Source organism: Merops nubicus, unplaced genomic scaffold, assembly GCF_000691845.1.
Source record: "Merops nubicus isolate BGI_N331 unplaced genomic scaffold, ASM69184v1 scaffold2787, whole genome shotgun sequence".
In the NCBI taxonomy this organism is placed as follows: Eukaryota; Metazoa; Chordata; class Aves; order Coraciiformes; family Meropidae; genus Merops; species Merops nubicus.
Genome location: NW_008619373.1, coordinates 27,836 through 49,335, shown reverse-complemented (window position 1 = coordinate 49,335; position 21,500 = coordinate 27,836). Strand labels below are relative to the sequence as shown.

Here is a 21,500-nt window from a genome sequence, read left to right as displayed (position 1 = left end):
AAAGAGTGAGGGCAGAACAGAAATGCCTAATTTGTTTCAGCTTTGTGTTTCTCCCATTTTCCTAATCCCATAGCTGGCTAGACCTGCATAGGTGCAGCCTTCAGATTAAAATTCATTTTCCCACATCTATCTTTATAATCAAAGCTATCTTTATAATCAAAGTTAGCTTATAATTGAGGTGCAACTCTGACCTGTCATCCAGCACTGGCTGTGTGCAGTGTACAGCTTTAACATGTAGGCAAGATCACTGTAACAAACATTTTCATCTTTTAAAGTTGTGCATGTTAGTATTAGCTGGTCTGGAAGTCTGTACCACACTAGCCTATAAACTAGAGTGTTTTGAAGTCAGGCATATGGCTTTATTACCTGAATTGCTCCCTGGCTTTTATAACCTCTCCCATAGTACCTTCCGCCTCGTCCAAAAGTTCTTATCACTGGAGTGGAAATAACTCCTCTAGGACGCCTGTAGGTTTTGAGTGAAAGGAAGAAAAAAAAAAAAAAAAAAACATATCAGCTTTGTTTAAAACTACTTCAAATCTATTTTGTGTGAATATTTTTTCTAGCTTTACCATCAAGTGCCTAACATTTAAATTTCTTTAAAGAAGGAACACAAGTATTCAGAATGACAGGGTTTTGCTGCTTGCAAGTATATGAAACCTAACAAATCTTTTGTTTTCGTGGCAAGAAAATAACTATTTCTACATTTCGCTTCTGGAGAAACAATAAATGAGTACTTTCAAGCTTTGCAGAAACATTTTCAAAGTGTCCAATTATCCATACAGCGCTTCAAAAACAGAGCTCAAAATACTTTCACCTTAAAAAATATGAAGCAATTTGAACCACTTATAAGGCCATTTCTCCCTTTTAATAACACTTCCCACATATGAGCTAGACAGAAGAAATCAAATAAAAGAAAGGAAGGCAAAATATAAATCTGCTTCAGTTTAGATGGGAGAATACAAAATTATCTAAGAACTTGAGGGGAAAAAAAGGAGGCTTCTGCTGTATCTGGCAGGTAGCAATTTATCGAGTTTGGATGCTTTTAAATGGAGGCTTCTGACCCGGACATGTCAAGTGGTAGCTTTTTGATTTGATTCAGTAGACTATATCAGATCAAACTTTCCCTCAGCTAAAATTATTTTAATATCATCAATTGCAGAAACTCAGCTTCCGCATTATGTTAAGGATTACCTTTCACCTAAAAATTTTTTGTTTCCTCTACTAGAAACACACAATCGCTCCACTTTTCTCCCAAATCAACTGCCTGATAGTGGCAGGTCCCGGCACGACCCCAGGTGCTGCTCAGCTCCAGGCCTGCACCCAGCCCAGTTTCTAAGCTGTGTGAGCTGCAGTCGCCCCGCTTGCTGTTCTGGCAACAAACGGCAATTGCAATCCAACCATGTCTCATTTTCCATCTACCTGATCATGCCCACATAACAGCAAGATCTCTGTGTGCTGTACCAAACCCCCACCTGCAGAGAAGGTTAAGCTCTTCTTTAGTGCTCTGACATCCTCTGCTGCTGTGCTGCAAAAACAAAGTTATGCTGAACTAGCTCAGTGGAGAAACACGGATCTGTGGCACACGAGTTTTCACACACACGGCAAACTTCCACATCGAGCAGTAAAAAATTGAGTACTAGGATTTAAAAGCAACAGCAAAGAATAAAAAGTGAAAGAGCTGTGCTTTACATTTATTTTCAAAGATTTTAACATGGCTTACCTATCCCATTTGCTATTCTTTTTACAAGGTGCCCTTCTGAGAGCCGAGGAAGGTTTTTCCTGCTCTGAAAAAATTACACTAAATATATTGATGGATCAAAGCCAAAATAAGGAGCTGGTATAATTTTAACTAGTAAGAACAACATCCAAGTCTAGTGTTGCACGAAGATATGAGACAATGGTGTAAACATGCCTGACATGATCCCCTCTTCTCACAGATCCAAAAATGAAACAAAAGTGTGCAGGACAAGGTAATAAACGGCGGCCAATGTGCTGTGCAGTTTCCTAGTAGTGTTCTTCAGTAGGAAACTGCATTCACCAACAAGGTCCCCAATCTTTCAAATGCCTGTCTTCAGACAGAACACCGACAGTAGCGTGTTTTCCACCTGGGTTTTATTTTTAGTAAAAACTGATGCAGCAAACACATAAGCTGCCTGCAATAGTTCTCCCCTCTTTGACTAATTCTAATAACTCTACAGGTAAAGAATTTAGTATCAATTATGATTTGATGGAGACTGAAAGATCACAGAATCATTAACATTGGAAAAGACCTCCAAGATCATCAAGTCCAACCACGAACCCAACACTACCATGACCACTAAACCATGTCCCAGAGTACTATGTCCGTATGTTTTTTTGAGTGTCACACCACCACCTCCCTGGGCAGCTTGGGCCAAATGCCTCACCATTCTGTCCGGAAAGAAATTCTTCCTAACATTGAATCTAAACCTCCCCTGGTGCATTTCCTCTCATCCAATTGCTTGCTACCTGCAAGAAGAGACCAACTCCCACCTCATTCCAACCTCCTTTCAAGGAGCTGTAGACAGGAAGATCTCCCCTCAGCCTCCTCTCCTCTAGATTAAACAACCCCAGTTTCCCCAGCTACTCTTCATAAGCCATGTTCCCCAGACCCCTCAACAGCTTCATTGCCCTTCTGGGCCTGCTCCAGCCCCTCAAGGTCCTTCTTAGCCTGTGGTGCCCAAAACTGAACCCAGAACCAAAGCCGTGGCTTCACCAGTGACAAGTCCAGGGACACGATCCCTTCCCTACTCATTACACTGTTTCTGATAAGAGGCCAGGATGCCATTGGCTGCCTTGGCCACCTGGGCACACTGCTGGCTCCTGTTCAGCTGCCTGGCCACCAGCACCCGTGGGTCCTTTTCTGCCAGGCACTTTCCAGCCACTCCTCCCCCACCCTGGAGCACTGCCTGGGGTTGTTGTGACTGAAATGCAGGACCTTGTTCAACCTCATACAACTGACCTCAGTTCATGACTGATGAGCAGTTTTCCTGTCTTTGTGAGGGGAGAACTTGCACCCGAACCTGACTGTCCGAAGACAGTACCTCCAGAAGAGACAGAAAACATGAGATATTTTATCTCCCAACTCAAAAGCTACCACTGGAGAACAGCATTCCTCTGTTGTAAAGGTACCTACAGGAGCAGTAACACCTCTCAGTGACCACTTCCCAGATAAGGAGGGCTCTCAAATTAGGGCTCACCAGTGTTAGTTCCTGGCTACTGATGTTTTGTGTAAATTCCTGTACTTGGTTCTTCATAAAATGGAGGAAGTGAATGCACTCAGTGCTGGAAGTGAATGGCACATGTAAATGTAAGCCATATCTGAAGGCGACAGTGTTAGAGAGCATCGCTCCGGCCGGGGGTGCTTCAGCTAGACAGCAGCTCGAGTAGGACTCTGTCCATCACCTGGACATGTCCTGCTAACAGCACTGCAGTCTGGGCATTTAACTGAAGAAAAGTAACAAGCTCTGTAGTAAGCCAGATTTTTCTGCTGCTCGTGGATCCTCATGATAAACAGAACTTACGACCATACACTAACCTCATTTAAATGATGAAAAACTGTATTTTCTTCACTGCATCTGAGGATTAAGATTGAAGTACTCAAAGGAGCCTAGTGCCTCACCGCACACCTTATTTCCCTGGTCTCCAGCTGCCACTCTGGATGAGGAAAGGTGGCCCAGATTCCACTGGCCTGCACAGTCAGCTGACAGTTGTCTGAAACATCTAAACCAATGCTAGATGCTTGTGTTTTGGCAACTCAATCTCATTCTAGAGAATGAAGTGTTCCTACCTAAATTTGCCCCCCTCAAGTGTCAGGTCTGCTCTCACACCAATGCTGTTTTCTGCTGCTGAACTCATTAATCTTTGTTTCTGCTGTTTTTACCTCTCCCACACCAGCAGCTCTCACTTCTCCCCCTGCTCCCAATCTCCCAGGGCTTCAGAACCAACCACATCCTCACAGAGTCCAACGACACAGGCATTCCAACAGCTCTTGCTCACTTTAGCACAATGCCTTATAGTGCACATTGGATTAAATTAATGCATAGAGAGGAATTAATGCAGTTTAGCCTCTTTCAGACTGCTGCTTCCTAGCTCAAGATAGCATAAATCATAGTATATAAATTTTACTCCACTCATTTAATATAGTTAAAGATAGATAATATATAAATCACATTACTTTGGGATTGACTCCTGTAAAAAAAAATACAATCTTAATTAAAAATGGTAAGACAGTTCTGTAAAGCACAGAATAATTAAGCCTATGGAAAAAATATAATTTTAAAAGTAAAGGTTTAGATATTTTTAGATATTTTTGTAAGACAATTTCTTTTTCAGAAATGTTGTGCAGCTGTAATTTCAGTTGTAGTGAAATTAAATGGAAGAGCTGAGGAAATTAATACTCTTTTAAGCACATCTCCCATCACAACTGTGCCGGAGAACTATTAAAGCTTGAAATGTCCTTCAGGTGTTTTCTGTTTCACAGAATTATATAATGAAGTTATTAAAAATTTTATCATAATAATAAAAGTTCTACCATGACAAAGAAAATAACTGAGTGCTATAACAGTTTTGATCAGGTGTAATGTATTTATTGATTTCATGTAAGAGAAAGTCCCCAGGTTATTTCCACATGCAAAACAATCCTCTGTGAGTGTGTGTGCGTGTATCTGATTCAGGTATGAATTTTATTTGCACACAAAAATGCTTAGACTCCTCTGAATATCTGATTAAAAACATCTTAAAATGAATGTAAATGCTCTTCTCAAATCCGCAGTGGCTATAATTTACCAAATGTGTCCTAAAATGTGTTGAATGCCATTTTGAGTGCCTCCAGCTCTTCCCCGTTTTACTTTTTTTCCCCCCCAACGATTAAATTACATATGAAAAAGTCCATTCTACAAGACTGCACTTACCCTCTAGCTGGTCCGCCCACAGAAACAACTTGCAGAGGAAATGGTCCTCTACCCCCTCGTCCACGTCTGCTTCCAGCCCAGTGGCCGACTACAGTGCCGGCAATTTCAAGTTTCCCTCCCTGAGAAGGAATAGGTTGGACTCCTGCACATAAAAGCAAAACCAAACCTTGACCTTCACAATCATAAAGTTACAGTTACAAACAAATGGAGAACTGCTTGGCCCAGATTCTATCATTCCCGTTTTGATACTGGGAGATTATTTTTCATTTTCTGGTGTTTCAGAAGTATTGTAACTCCCAAGAGTCTTCCTTCCCCTCCTTTTTTAAAAACAGATATGAATTCTGAAAATAAAAACTACCTTAGGTGAGTACTTCAGTTTCAGTAATTGAAAATATACTTTAGATAAGCATTAAGAAACCAGAGTGAAATTTTACAAGCTATCTGAAGATTATTTTTTCCTGCCTTCCTAAATGAAGTAATTTTTGCAGACTTAAATGCACCTTTTAGTGAACATCAGCATAAGACATGCAGATCATAATTGCTCTGAACAACTTACTAGGCAGAATTACCTGTCCTAACACTAAGTTGTTATAAAAATACAGCATATAAACTGATCTGGGTGTAAAAGGTAGGTTTATCCTTCCCCTACCAAGAAAACAGGTAAAATTGCCATTGTCTAAAATACAAATGTATCTTCTATTCAAGTTACTCATATCTTTATACCTGTGTTCTTCCCTTGAAAAAAAAAAAAAATTTACTCTGGGGCATAATATATTTCAAGAAACCTAGGAAAGTGCAACTGAGCCAGATGTTACTCGTAAGACTATCAGCACTGAAATGGTTACAAAACACGGCATTTATGCAGCCATGATTAGTCTTCAAACATTAATATGCTAGGAACCAAACTACTGATTAACTTAAAAAAGGTTTGCACTTCCCTGTAGAAGACTTTCAGCTTTAAATGCACATTGTTTACAGGGGCAAAGTTGCTCACACAACGAAGCATTAGAGGTATGTTCACTCTTAGGGTAAAAGCTCAGAGGCCAGAAAGAACAGCTAAACATACGGAAAGTTTCACCCTAAACGGGGGATTAGAATTAATATTTTCCACTGTCCCCACCCTGTGCAGGAGATAAGCAACAGGCACACAGACAGGTAACTAAATCTCACGCCTGTGTCCATGCTAACGTCAGCGAAGCATGGGTTCCAATAACATCCAAGTCAGTGATTTCTACGTTGAGTTGTTTTTGGAAAAAGCTAAACTGCCCCTGAATTTTAGAAAACAACTGTTAATACAGTCAGGCAGAGTTCAGCCAATTACAGATTCCACCCTCGGATTCTGAAGCGCAGGTCACAGACAGTTATCTTGCCAGGTTTCACAGCTACCCTGTGTTTGGAGAAGGGTTTCTAGGCATGAGAGGCTGGCGCCAAGGGGGCTTACGGCAGGGACCTGGGGATGGTGCCTGGTAGAGCAGAGCAGACAGCAGCCTGGGCAGGCTTGAGACAGGGAGAGGTCAGACAGTTAGGGAGAAAGGGAGACCGGCAGTCAGTAGGAAAGCCTCAGACCAAACCATAAAGTGAAAGAAGCTGTTGCCAGAAGCTCTAAGAAAAGGGTTTTGGGTATAATTACCGCCCTGAAACTTGCTAGTCCTGTTGCTGTCATTGCCAGAGAAGGCTCCGGAGTGTCCTGCCGCTGCCGCCACCCGGAAGGCCCGGTAAGCACCTGTGGCTACTGTTTCCCCATAAGGGCCTCCGAAGCCATAGACTCCTGTTAGACCCAGGGTAAAGAAAGACAGGGGAAAAGCTGTGAGGGGGCCAGGCATCTGGGAAGGCCCCTAGAAGAGAGGCTGCTGCCTCCTTCCACCCTTCCGGAGTCAGCAGGTAGGGCCGTGCTCCCACAGGTCACGCTGCACAGGAGCATGCCACCACCGCCGAGGAAACCCTGGCCAAAGATGACCTGCTGCCTTACAGCAAGCATGAGGTCTCTTATCCAAACAGCAGGCCTTTAACCTGGGTTTGGAATGGGCATCCCAACTTCTACAGCCTAACGAGCATTGTAAAGGTTTGCAATTAATTTTTTGGGAATGAACTCTGATGGCTACAGTTATAGCACCTCCAGAACATGTCACTCCCAACATGCACTATCAATACAACTATGGGCCTTGGTACCGGGGAGATTTTGAGACAGGGAATAAATAATTCTAGAAACAGCCTAGAATGGTTGTACCAGTATTTATGCTTCAAGGTGCCAATGGTTAAATGACTGTAGCAAAACACAGAGGGGCGGGGAGGAGGAAAGGTTGTCTTCAACCCTGACAGTTAAACCATGTCCATTCATTTAGGCATTCTTAATATTTACAAATGCAAATGCTTTGAAGCAATGTACAGTGCAAATAAGGGTCTTTTTATACCACCCAGTGTTGATCCACTCCTCTTTTTCCTATTTCATATGATAGTGGAAACATATTCTGATCCAGCAGTTACTACAAATCCTGATGGAAATACGCAGCAATACAACACATTCCATATTGTTAGACTATAGCTAATAAAAGTAACAACAAAATACAGTGACTGGCACATGATAACACATGCCAACCACTTGCTTTTATGTATTTTTGCTATGAAATTGATGAGGCACATCAGTTTGTAGTATGGGGAACGTGAAAGACAAGGTAACACTTCACACCAACATACTTGGTGCTGCTGTCCCATCACTTACCAGCAAAGCCTCTCCCCCTGCCCTGAGGTGGTGGGACTGGCCCAAAGTGTCGAGGATACATAGAAGCTGGATAGAAAGGCATGGCAGGTGGAGGTGGGAAAGGTAGAGGATGATTCTGCCTGGAGAAATTTAATCCTTCTAGGATGCTCTGACGCATCTTTTCAACCTTGGCTGCCTGCTCAGCCTATGAACAAAGAGAATGTCACAAAGAAATGTTAAAATTCTCATCTCAATTGTATGAAGCTACAGTTAAACAACAAATTCAAAGAAAGCAAAAGAATAGAAAAGTAGATAACTAGTGCAAATAACTTCCATAAAGCTCACTAGAAAATTACAATAATCTGGCTTGCAAACCTACTAATAGTTCAATGATATCTGAACTGTGCACAAGAAAATCTTGCTGTAAACAGTAGAGATGGAAGCCTAAATACTGAGAGAGGGTTCTAAAGTGGTAACATACAGTTTAAAACTGAACACAGGTTTTCCATAACAAAACTGAGAAATCCTCACCTACAGTCGCCTGAACACTTAATGCAGTCCTTTATCTTGAACAGAATAATCATCGTAAACCTGACTGCAAAACAAAGTCTATGCAAACAGGCTAAAACATGCCTGCAGGCTACCAGCCTGAGAGGGACCATAACCACCATCAATATGTCATCTATGATCAGCTTCCCCTGAGTCAGAAACAAGAATAGGGAAACTGTTTTGGTACGATTTCATGCCTCCCAAAAACTTTTTAAACAGTTTTGCTCATTCAGTAAACTGTCGATTTTTATTAGTTTCCTATTTGTAGAGTTAGATAATAACTTTGCAGGTTTTGGATGCTATAGTATCCAAACATGAGTTAAGTTTTATTTTAAGATGCCCCTAAGAAATGTAAAAAGATTTTGAGCTTCAGGACCATTAGACTTCACATTCCAAATGGCTGTGAAACATGTTAGAAACCACTCTTTTTCTTTCACTGTAGAACCATTGCAGGTTAGTCCTTTGAAACAGTCTTGCTAGCTTGTTCCAAAAAGATAGAGTTTTCAAATCAGTTGCTCACTGTATCACAACTGCATTCACGTTTTAGTTTCCAAAAAGAAAAAATGAAAACAAAATTGACAGCAGCTTACTCCTCCACATCATCAAGAAGAGACAGGGGAGTAAACAGAGCTGAAAAATACCCATTAGCCATTCTCCTCAGATTTATTTTTTAAAAGCAGAAAGATAAGTGAAGTTAATGACTGATAAACCAACCACACCTAACAGTTCTGAAAGTCTGGCACACTTCTGGAACTACACACCTGACCATCACAGAGGTCAATAAGCGGAACTTTCTCCCGGCTTGCTTTGATGAGCTTGGTCTGGAATAATTTTCCATCAAAATACATCCATGGACAGCAGTGCTCCCATGGAATTGGCTGTCCACAAGCATCATTTGCGAATAGTGCCATATCGACACCACTCATAAATAAAGCAGACAGCTGAATTCCTCGGGGATCAAGATTCTCAATCTGTTAAAAAAATAATGGTGAATTTAGCAAAGTGATAACAAGACATAATTAAAAATTATTCCAACAGAATTTTTCTTGAATCTGAATAATTCCGAATCCAACAGAATTCCTCTTGAAAGCAGAGCTATTTTAAAAGGCTGTCCAGATTTCCCACTCCTAATTACACCAGAATCTAGCAACCCTATATGCAGACCTGCGATACTCAGGAAGGCTGTTTTTCCCATCCATCCATTTTAGAGACGAGAAATAAAATCAAATCTCTCTATTTTCTCCATAATTAGTTTCCTAATTTATTAGTAATGTTAATTATTTCTAATATTTTCATGTTTTAATTCATTACCAAGAATTCAGTAAAAAGTTAAATGACTATTTCATCTTTAATTTGTGGCATGTGGTGTCTAAACCACATAAGACTTTAGCTGCATTAAGATCACTGATAAATACACAGTACAGCTTTCCAAAGAATGTTAAAGCATGTTATAGCAAGGGAAAGCTTTAAAGACACTTATAGCAAACCAGCAGTAGAAAAATTCATTTAAAAATTATTTCATATAACCTTGTGCTTCCTCAATATTTTGTAGAAAGATTCAGGAATGAGCTCAATGTTAGCATTCAGTTTTCATTCAGATGTATCACGTTTCCCTTTCAACTGTTTTATAAGGGATCTTCTATTAGCTTGATTCAAGATTTCGCTCTTAGAAGACATCCCTTATTAATGAAGCAATGTTTACACATACTCTAATTTTACTTAGGATACATTCGCAAAGGGTGAATTAAATAGCAAATAATAGCTGGTGGTGAAAAAGGATTTGCTTGCAGCAAATATATTTTTAGCTCTGGCGTAAGAAAATATCACTTGCTGCTAGTGTTTTCTAAAATACTTCCGAAAATATCAGCCCTTTCTTGGGAATATTTGCAAGACCTTGGTATTAAATTTTAAAATTAAACTACATTACCTTCCTTATGCATAAGCAACCTTTAAGATCCCAAAGACTATCCAGATCGCTTTGCAGATATGCAGCTGGGTTCAAGCTCAGCTGCTCTTTCTGTCTGACTTCAACAAAAAGAGAAGCAGCTGCTTCACAGGAAGACAGTAGCAACACTGCATGAAATATCCCATCTTTCAGTTAAACAACATACATTATGGAAATGATATGGATTACTCTGCATGTATGACTTAAAAATAGAACTTGACCAGCAGTTTTCACAGTGAAGTTTCCTCCTCTTTTCATCGAACCTTACAATAGAGGCAAGACTTCGGTAAGTCTTATAGATATCTGTTTTGCCAATGACCAGGCCCAACAAAAATGATAGCACCAGCAGGAAGAGGATCCAATACGCAGACTGTATTGTAAACAAAAACATTATGATATGAATGACTGCCGGGGATACAAACAGGTCAACCAGCTCAGACATGATCGACGCCACCCTCAACGATCCCACAAACGACACGACTCGGCCACAACAGGTGGTACAAACAGAGACCTGAGGTTTCCCCACAGTTGGTATGGGAAACAGCCCTACCCAGCCAGTTAAACACCTAAGAGACAGGTGCCCACATCAGCCCGCATTCGCAAAGGTCTAAACAGACTGGGGCCCAGCTCCAGGAGAGTCAGGAGGTCTCCCCTGAACCAGGACGCTCTGTGGAGTGCACTCCATAGACAGACACTCCTGACTCCCTGCAAGTGGTCCCAGCTTTTATCCCCAAGTGGGACACCTGACCTTTGTCAACTCAATGCAGGACCCCTGGGGCTCATTTCCCTTATGGCTCTCCCCGCAGGGCCAGCCGCACCCTGGGGGGAAGCTATAAAGCAAACTCACCACCTCTTTATGAAGGGCTGTGGGAATCACCCATATGTCAACCTTAAGTTGGGGCTCGGGGTTCAGACCCCAGCATTTCACTATCTTTGTCAAAATCTCTACCCCTAGATGCTATTTGTTTACTGTACTGTGTCTTGAAAATGGGCGCTGAAGACTAAGTGCACGATATGCTGCTGTCCTCTGATGCACCAAGCCTTGCCTGCAAAACTGCTAGTTGAATTTCCAGCAATATCCACAAATATAATTACTCAGCTTCAGGAAAGCTGATGATGTCTTGAACCACTCTCTCAGGATACTTTGCGAGGCTCTCCACTATAGTCTGCTAAGTCCAATGCCTGTCACCTCAGATCAGGTACATACATTTCTTCTGAACATACAGGAGAACTCACTGTCAGTGAACTTTTTTTGCAGAACTCCTTTTGCAGAGGTTGACCACATGCTTTCCTGAAGACAAAGTACCGGTCTTCATACAATGCAATTGCCATCTTTTTTGGGACCAGAATCTCTGGGGTTCCGAAAGATGCAGTAAGCACAGAGGGCTCCCAGCATAAACGTCCAGTAAATACCTTGAAAAGGAGTTCTGCATTTGAACGGTTCTCCTGACAAACAGGATCTATATTTAGGTTGCTTTAACGAAACTAGACACAATGAAGAGTACCCAAAGCAGCAATCCAGTCCAGTTCCATCCTGTGTTTCTTCCCATCCTTTGCAGCAATGAGGGAAAGCCCAAATAAATGTCTTCCTGTTGGATTTCATTTCTATTTATTATTTTTGCTGTTGGCATTCATTATTTGGTATACAGGGAGAGAGTTCTGTTTTTCTGTGAACTCTGACATTACTATCACTAACACATGAATTCTCTTACTGTATGAGAAGTTCAAATAGATTCTGAAGTGGATTCAGTGGTTTCCTTTCTCTTACGGTTATTAGTAATTCTGTTGCTAAGTGCTGGGTTTCCATGGGCAGATGATTTCGTTTACTGACCGAGACTGACAAGTCCTTGCCAGGGTGCTACATGCAGAAACGCAACCCAGATTCTGCTCATCTCCCACAGAGAAGAAACAGTCACTTGCTGGCTTTGAGAATGCTCTTCCAAACTTGGTCACTAGTGGCAAAATATTCCTCAGGAAAGCCTAACAGCTAAAATCTGCATTCCATTCAGAAAAATGTTTGCTTAAACAACAAGTACTAAATTCAACCACTTTATTCAGAGAACTTCATAGTAAGTTCTGAATAAATTCTTAAGAGCAAACAAGGTAAAAGCAAAAACCAAGTCTTGTATATTTTATCTTAAAGGCTAAAAGAGGAAGTATCACTGTGAGCATTTGAAGGTTGAGTGGAGAAATCCCCCACAGTAAGATGATGTTGCACAGACTGACTGGCATTCTGTATTTACAGTAAGAATAACACCCTAAACAACTCCATCAATTAGCTAGCAGTATTTACTTCATAGAATACTACTCATCGGAAAACAACAGAAACTTTGAGATCTTAAGTTTTAAAATCCTCAAAATAATGACTTCTACAATTCTGTGAATATTAATAAACTGTTTTCCCTCCCCCCACCCCCTGCATTTTGCTATTCAAAATTATGCAAATCTCTTTCCATTTCTACACTTTGCTGTGAAAACCTTTTGAATGCTGAAGCATGAAAAAGCACCCAGGTTAGTATTTATAAACAGCTACACAAGAAGCATTTTATTTTTTTTTTTAAATTTGTCTTAAATAGAAGCACATTTGTTTCAAACTTCTGGGGGACAATTACTTTAGAAATTGTGAGAAAAGGCTGTGTAGCATAGAGTATGTTTTAAGATTTTAGTTATCTATCCAACCACTGAAAGAGCTGATTATCAATCTTTGCAATACTTTAAAATACTAAGATCAGTATTTTGGAAAGTAGAGGTACTTACACGAGGCTTTTAGTGAGACAGGCACACATATCATCCACTACAGTTAAGGTGGATGAGCTGGGAATACATGTCCTAAAAGGATTAAAGTTATAGTTCAGAATTACCTTGAGTTCCTGAAGCTGGTCAGGTTCATAGAGCTTTGGAGACAATGCTTGGGCAAGAAAAGCATCAAGTTCCTGGCGACGAAGTATACGGACCCCCGGCCACTGTACCATATACCTGCAGAGGAAGCTCATAATTATTCAGAAAATTCCTTCAACAGGTAAATCAAGTGGTACTTTATGTGATCAGAAGTCACCAGAATGCAACAACACCACCAGGAAAAAAAAAAAAAAAAAAAAAAAAACCACCACAACTTTTTTTGTGGTCTAGACTCATATAGTCAAAAAGCCCAAAAGACGACACAGATTTGAAGTTTAAATTTGTTTAAATTCATATGGAAAACCTACTGGCTGCAAATCAGTTGGGCAGACCTTGCTGCCAGTGAAGAAGGGGAGGACAAACTGCAAAGTAAACTTTAAAACAGAAGTGGATTCTGACACATCAAAAGAATAAAATAAAGATTAATGGTCTTTACAAAATAGACTAATGGTAAAAGGACCTTGTGAACATGTTTTCCAGATAACACGCTATTCAAATTATCTAATCAGTGAATTTTATGCTCATTAAGTCTTAAACAACAATTTATATATGTCACATGTCACAGGACACAAACATGCTGTCCATATGGGAAGAGGAGCTCTGCTTTAAGATAATGTTTGGATTATTTTTTCACATCCTTACTGTTCTATAAGGAAAAAAAAAAAAAGGCATTTTAGTGCTACAAAGGCAAGATGAAGTTCAACAGAACCAAAGACAAATTTACATTATCAGTCTCAAAAAAGGCTTAAAACTTTTCACGTGCAACATGCTAACCTTGGATTCTGCCAGATTATTAAGCTGGTCACAACTGAAATCATCACCCCTTTTTAGTAAAGGTAAGCATCTCTCAATCCCTTAGTCAATTTTCAACTTGAAAATTAAACAGCTATTTTGGAGCTTGTGACTTTCTCTTCAAAAAGCAGAAGAAAATTAATACTTCAACTGTTGGTTATCATCTCATGAGATGAGCAGTTCTAAGGGAATCGGACACATCGCAGCCAGGGTATCCTTCACATGAATTATGCACCTTGATAAGCTGCTTTGTAACTTCTCCAATGCAGCCTCTGAGACCCTAAATGTTATTTATTAGTAAGCTGAAGCCTAGAGTAGAGTAAGGGTAAGCTAATTCAAGTACTACACCAGCCTCTTTGCAAGACAAATGGTTTTTTCCTCCTCCCATCAGTCCTCTAAAGACTGCAGAAAGAAATGCTGAATACACAGCACGCTTTTAAGACTCACAGCAGCAATGTTCTAAAAACACATCAAACCTCTTCTCCCAGTGATGATGCAAATATGAATTAATGCTTTCTATCCTCATGGTTTAACATTTAACTTTTACAAAGTTAAAACATGCCCATGAGATGATGCAGCAAAACATTCCCTTCATTCTGTTTTACCTTAAGGTAACACTGACCTTAGTACACAACAGAGCACCATAAGATGAGTGGGCACATTAGTTGGATTGAGCATTGCTGGTGTATCTGATCTCATACAGGCCAAAAACGCCCTCATTCTTCGGTTCTTGTCTTCTACTGCTTTTCCCAGCCACAGTTTCTTCAGATTAGGACAGGTCCATTCCCTGAATGCAAGTGCTTCCACCAACTCAGGGGTTTGAGGAGATTTTCCTTTGTAAGCAGCCCATTCTTTAATTATCACTGGTGAAACTACAAAATGGCAACAATTGAGAGAAAACATTCAAAGTTAAAAAGCAGCGTATGTTTAAAACTTTCTATACAAGAGATTTTGACCCAAAAAGCGCATCGCTTCAAGGCTGCAATAGATACCAAGGTTCTGGATCACATTGCCAAATTTGTTAGTCAAGACCCTGAATGGACCTTCTTTCCATTGTGACCAGTTACAAATTCAGTGCAAGATATCAAGTGCATATTAGGAACATGACAATATTTTAAAATTCGTATACAACATAAAGAAACTATATATATTTTTGACATTTTTTCTTAAAAAATGTTATATTCCCCTACAGTATGTTATTCATCGAAAACCCTACAGCAATGAACAAAATTGTACATGAATATAAAAGCATTCTACATGTGGTCTTTTATGAACAGTATGATCCTCATGTTTTTATGCAAATCATATTTAAAACATTCTTGTTTGTACTTGTTCAATGACTGCAATGGACTGAGATATCAAATTTGGGCCAGATTGTTGTTTTATTTTGTTTTCCCCCAGAAGTTTTACATAACATTACTTCACATAAGCCTTTCCATTTACTGCATAGCTTTCCATTGAGAACTCCCTTTCATCCACCTCAAAGCCTGCTCAACTCTGTATTGCCGCTAAATCATCTCCTTTTTATGCTCGAAGGCAACCAAAACAGAAAACAAGTTCAAAAAACAGAGGGGGGGAAAAAAAAAGTCAAGTCTATAACTTTGGCCTTGGAATGACCCCAAGTTTCACACAGCTCAAAATTTGTTTGCACCCTTCTTAACCCGGAGCCCAGTTATGCAGTGTGGAAAGATTCAAGGAGCTTGTTAGTGAAGCTTCAGGTTACAGCAGGCAGAGATTCCCGTGCAGAGCACAGACCTGCTCTTTCTGCCACAGATCTTTTGCTACAGACTGAGAAGATTGCACTGCTGGTGCAAAGACAGCTCCCCCTAACACCTTCAAAGTCTCCTTCAGCAACCAAAAATCAGCTTTCAAGTAATTTTATAGTTAGGACAGGCAAAACATGGCAGGGGGGATGATTTGGATTAAACATCCCAAAGCACTCAAGCTTTTCTGGAATAAAACTAGTCTAACATTATAGCTTCATTTCATAGAGCTCAGGGCAAGTTTTAGAAAGCTAACATGCAGCAATGAAAATAAATATTCTGATATATTTAGTTGGTAGCCTCACTACAAAATCATGTTCTATTTTGGTTGCTACTAGTTTTTATATGCCACCAAGCTATGTAAGATGGGCTTTACCAGTCAACAGAGCTACTCCATTATTTGTGTATGGTTTATTACATTGTTTTTCACTTCATGTTTAGGCCTGGGACAGTAAACAGGAACAAATGAAAGGATGTATTTTATGCAGGCTTTCAAAGTCTTTAATTGCTTTAGATCTCAGAAGCAGGAGACACTTCTGGATCAAAACTCCTTAGCTCTCTCAGCAAACCAGCAGGAAACACAATGAGGCTACTATGCAGAACAGCTTAATCTGTTTGTTACCAGTAAAAAAAACAAACAAACAAACAAAAACCCCAAACAAACAAACAAAAAAAAACCCCAAAAACAAAACAAAACAAAACACAAACCAATGAACTGTTGACCATTGACAGAAAAGAATTTTTTGTGTTTTGGAGTTCCTTTTGTCTTTCCTTTTGACAATGGAGGAGATATTCCTATCCACACTCAGTTTCTCAGTCTGGCTGCCTGTCCAGAGGAAAGCAGATCCAAACTAAGTGTACATCACACTGACCACCACCCTCCACAGCTTCTACAACTCCCCTAACCACAGACAACACAAATGTCTCACTACTGCTTCTTTCCCATGTATTTCACATACAAAGATCACAAGCTTAGAAGCAGGAGCTGTTTCATGTCTGCATTTTCTATTTGCAATCCTGTGTTTCAACACTGAAATCTGTTTCAAAGCTTTTAACCTGGGGGTGACAACTTCCACATCTCTAAGCGCTTAAGGCCACAGGAGGAGCACCTCACTTTGCTCTCAAAACACACCATCCTCAGTAACGTGCCACCTGTACAGGTCACACTGGAGATCCACTCCAGCTTCAAAACTTTGTGAGCCAATGGTTATTATGGCAAAGGTAACCATGCTTCTTGCAGAATGGTTTAATATGAAGGTCACACTAGTGGTCGGGCAAACAGTATCCTCCTGAATGACAGGGATGAGGAATTATAGCTCTGTCAGTTGATATGTCACTGTAGCACTGTTCACCCAAATTTAGCATTTAATGTAACAGACTCCTCCAGGACATCTCCATACCTACTTATTTCTCCAGGTCATTCCTCACACCTTTGACAAGTCCCTACTGGGACTGCTGCTAAAACCATTACCTTCCTCAGCTGTTGAGGATCTCTGTCCTCAGAGGAATGTTTTGGTTTCCTTCCAGGACTTCCACTCATAGATAAGCAAAGTCTGCCTCGAAAATGACATTAGCTACAACAAACACTCAGGATCAGAGTGTGTTCAGCCACATCACAGTGCTAATTAAACTGTTTTCATACGAAACTTCCTCCTGCTGCTGATCAGCAGATTTGAATGCTTGAAGTAGGCTAAGCAACTGCACAGCATCGTGACATCACTTTGAACATACCCTCATGACACTTTCAGGTCAATCCAAGTAAAAAGGGTCAGGATCGATCTGCATTAGGGTAACCTGCTTGAAAAACACGTGGATGCTGTTACTTGCTCTGAAGTCAATACCAACAGCATCCTCAATGCTCAAGCTGTTTGTTGGAGCCCTTCTTGCTACCTACAGCTCAGATAGTTTTGGTACTCCTGTTGCATTTTTTTCAATGAACTGAATGTGAGGTCCCTAGTACCACTAGAAGATGAGCTGGATAATGCAGATTAATCAATCCTTGCTTTTAACCTTATCTTTACTGACAGCACAACTTGAGCTAAGCATGCTTGACTTCCCAGGAGGCTACTACCCACGATTGGGCTTTCCTTTTGGCAGAAACAGCATCCACGATGGAGAACAGTACATCATAAGGTGGCTAGGCTTAAAATAACAAACCTTTGGATCCAGCCACGAGTTATGATAGCTTACAAAAGCATGTGCTTTTCCACAAAGGGGAAAGGGCAGACGTTTTCATCCATACATATATATTTATCATAACATGGCAAATAACCAATTTCAGAGCTTGAAAAGAAGACCAAGTCCTCTGAAGGAAGGGTAGCACAGCCAATGCCGTGCCCGTGGCAGCAAAAGCATCATCAAGAGTTTTGTGACTCAGCTTTTCCTGTCTTCTGAAAGTAGACATGAGGACATGCAAAGCCATTACTTAGCAGATAGTTACCACTGAAGAACCCCACTGACTACCTCTTCCAACAGATCTGTTATTTTTGTATAGTTAAAAAGACAATAAGAAACAGTAATGATTTAAAAGACAGGAAGTCATCCATTTTATGAAAGATACATTATCCTCCTGTCTATATATTTAGTAATAATACTGACATGTCAGTTTATTATGTATTTTTTCATAGGCTCCTTGCTGAAGTGCTGGGGTTAAACCCCCATCCCTAAATGATGGTTGGCATATGGATGATGCCCACAACCAGGAACCTCCTGACTGGTTTTCACCCAGGGTCTGGCCAGCCTTGGGTGGGGCCTGATGAGGAGCTCACCACCAGGTGTTCCCACCTTCCACATCAACTTGGAGGCAGGGCAAGAAGCCACCCATGTAAGAGCTGACTCTGTTTGCAGTGGAGATGAGAGGCTGCCTACACAGTGCATGTGCTGTGTGAAGGCTCTGATGATTGAAAGGATTCCCTGACTCCTCATAGGAAGTGGAGTTTCCAGGATAGCAGAAGATCATGAGTCTCTCTCCAGGAAAATTCTACATAATCAGACTGATTGCCTGGGTGCTTCTATCTCCCATGGCTTGGATCCATGGCCAGCTTGCTCCCTTCTCTACATCCTATGCTGTGAGTGAGTGTGTTAATTTATTCCTTGCCCCAATGGTCCAGCACCTTGGATCATTTGTGTATGATGTAAAATCAGAGGGAAGAATCTGCCTGTTGGTTTGCCTGTTAATAATAATATCCTGCTATTTTGGGCAAGCAGTCAGCACAAGACCCTTGCATGCAATATAGCTGTACATTATTCGTGCACAATTATGTTGCCACTTTATGGTTTGTACAACAAAGGTGATTGGATTTTCTATATAAATATATTCATTACCTTTCTACATCAATCTTAAGGACAATATAAATTTATTTAAATTAATTTCTAGATTTTCTTAAGAGAAAATTTAAGAATTAAGAGATGTTAATGGTCTTAATTACTCTGTTTCATAACTTACTAATTTTTGACAGCAGCAAAAAAAGTAAAACACTGAGAGAGAATAACCATCACTAGTTCCTTATAGCCTGGGTCCTCAGAAAAGCTAGCAAAGGCTAATGAGTGTGACTAATAAACTTAAGAAAGGTGCTTTTGCCCTGTAAGACACTATTCTCTCTCTACATTTTGCACAGCCTGCCCCGTTCTTGTTACTTTGTAAGAGAGGTGACCAAAGTATGTGTTGCAGCAACACCGCTCTTTCAAACCCCATGCTTGCAACTAGCTCAAATCCCTGTTCACTTGCACTGTTAGCTCTGCAGTGAAGCAACTAACTTTTGGGCAGTCGTCCAAATCTTTTTTTTTTTTAAAAGCGTAGCCAGTCCTAACATAGAAGTAGGTCAGTAGCTGAATATGTCCTACAGATTTGCCAGAGCTCTTGTAACTAAACGAAGCCAGCAATAGCATTCTTAGCCTCCATTGAGAACAGACCTCTGAAAAGCTGTATAAATGAAGAGAATATAGAGATTATATGGGTTTCTCCAATAGCCCGCAGAGAATGTTCTAGGTTTACAAGAAAAACATCCTGAAGACTGAAGCAGGCCTTCAGCACTCAGCTACTTCACCACTACAAACACTGTGGTACTTTTAAGGACAAAAGACTAACAAGGATAAATGAATACTGCAAGTAATGCTACTGTTTTAATCCTGAAATAACCTCGCCATCTGAAATGCTTCTATGAGTTAAAAGAATCGAGAGGTTTGTGACAACACATGTGCCGAGACATTATTCAAGCAGGATAAATATTAATTCCCACAAAATAACTGGCTAAGAAAGTTTTTTCAAACATCACTGGAAGATTATCATCTTCACTATCAATGTACAAAACCATTTCACAATTAGAATTGGAGAGAGAAAGGGAATGAACACAAAGTTAGAAAGTGACTTATTTTCATCCTTTTCCACATGAAGATTGTGAATGATGTTTTCACATATTCTAAATATCTGATTCTAGTCTAGAGACAGCAGACTCCTATAGATAAATACTTCTGCTGCCACTGCCATTCACTTCATGCTTCAGCATTCCTTTACTGTAGCATCTTGTAAAGGTTAAAGTTCAATCATTTCCTTGTATGCATTCCATTCTAAGGAAAACACTCTAAAATGAGAAGGTTGAATATTCTGGAATGACAGTAATTCCTGGAAGGAGAAGACTTAAAAAGACAACTTCCAGATTAATCTGAAGATTAAAATTCATCTCTGAGTTAGCAGAAGGATTTTTCAGAAGTCCGTTGGCAAAAGTTTAGTCTCTCTTCACCCAGGTCTACCCTTACTTACATCACACTTGACTTCTCTGAGTTTTAAACCAAGTTTTTATATGTCAATACCTGGAAGATATTAGAGGCTTACAAATTTGGCTGAAGTACATGTAATTACACATTTGGGAAGACAGGGTAAGTTAATATATGCACCTCTCATTTAAAAAACAAATGAAAAACTATGCAACTTTGTATGCATAGGCACAGAATAGAAACTTCCTGTAATCAAGTTCTGCCATATACTTAGAAAACTACATCACCAACTGACGTTATTTGCTGCAAGCCTGACAGCAGATTAAGAATGTTTTAAAAACAAAACCCCAGAGCTTCCTTAGAAATTGTAACAGTTCTTAAACTACTATGGGAAATAAAATTTCAAATTAACATCTTTCTCTATTGTTGACAGGATCCAATAAGCCATAAATTCCTCCAGCATTAGATACACTGATGAAACCTTAGCAACTATTCTCACTCAAATCATGGTGCAAATGGATATGAAAACACAGGAAAGGGAAGAGAAAGAATGGATTCTGCAGTACATACATTCTGGTGGAAGTCTGTTCTTTCTAAAAGCAAGTCTTTCAGTTTTCTTTCTGCTTTCTGCCAAACTAAACAGGACTCCATAAACATACTGACGAACTGGCCTATAAAGGAGAGCAGCAGGAGGCAGGTCTTTGTTGGCTTCATCTTCTATAGAAACGGCAATTTTAATTTCACCCTTTTGCATGAAAGAAAGCAGAAAAACACGGCATGTTATAGTGAACAAAGTATTTAGGTATGCACGGCAACTCAATCCAGCTCTAATTTAAATCTCATCTAGTCAAGAAAAAAGTGATTCAGCAGTAATGTAGATCTTAGGTACACAAAGGTAACACCAGAGGAGGATTACCCTACAATCTACTCGCTTTCCTCCAGTGGTCTCCAGGCTCTCATTATCCATGTTGCTTTCCTCTTTCTCTTCTCTACCACACATTTGGTATTCTTTTTGTCTGGACTATCTGCAGGTAAGGACTGCCTAAATATTGATGTTTAAAATACAGATAATCTGAAGAGTGAAACAGTATACATGAAAATACAGTAATGCGCTTTTAGACAGTCAAAGCACATTTGAAGCTCATCTAGATTTCAGACAGTTACTTTTTAATTACATATATAGACACTGTGAATATTTTTTAGATTTGGCA

The 21,500-nt window shown here is 40.0% G+C and overlaps 1 protein-coding gene across 1 annotated transcript in view; it reads right to left on the bottom strand.

Annotated features, from left to right (window-relative positions):
• The window catches only part of FAM120A (family with sequence similarity 120A), a 48,459-nt gene that overhangs the window by 4,291 nt on the left and 22,668 nt on the right, over nucleotides 1–21,500 (bottom strand). The window contains exons 9-16 of the mRNA XM_008943740.1: nucleotides 20,860–21,034; nucleotides 14,436–14,685; nucleotides 12,985–13,099; nucleotides 8,940–9,149; nucleotides 7,651–7,834; nucleotides 6,562–6,699; nucleotides 4,932–5,073; nucleotides 367–463 (exon numbers count right to left, since the gene is read on the bottom strand). Coding sequence (XP_008941988.1) covers nucleotides 367–463; nucleotides 4,932–5,073; nucleotides 6,562–6,699; nucleotides 7,651–7,834; nucleotides 8,940–9,149; nucleotides 12,985–13,099; nucleotides 14,436–14,685; nucleotides 20,860–21,034 — 1,311 coding nt within the window. The remainder of the gene's footprint in view (nucleotides 1–366; nucleotides 464–4,931; nucleotides 5,074–6,561; nucleotides 6,700–7,650; nucleotides 7,835–8,939; nucleotides 9,150–12,984; nucleotides 13,100–14,435; nucleotides 14,686–20,859; nucleotides 21,035–21,500) is intronic.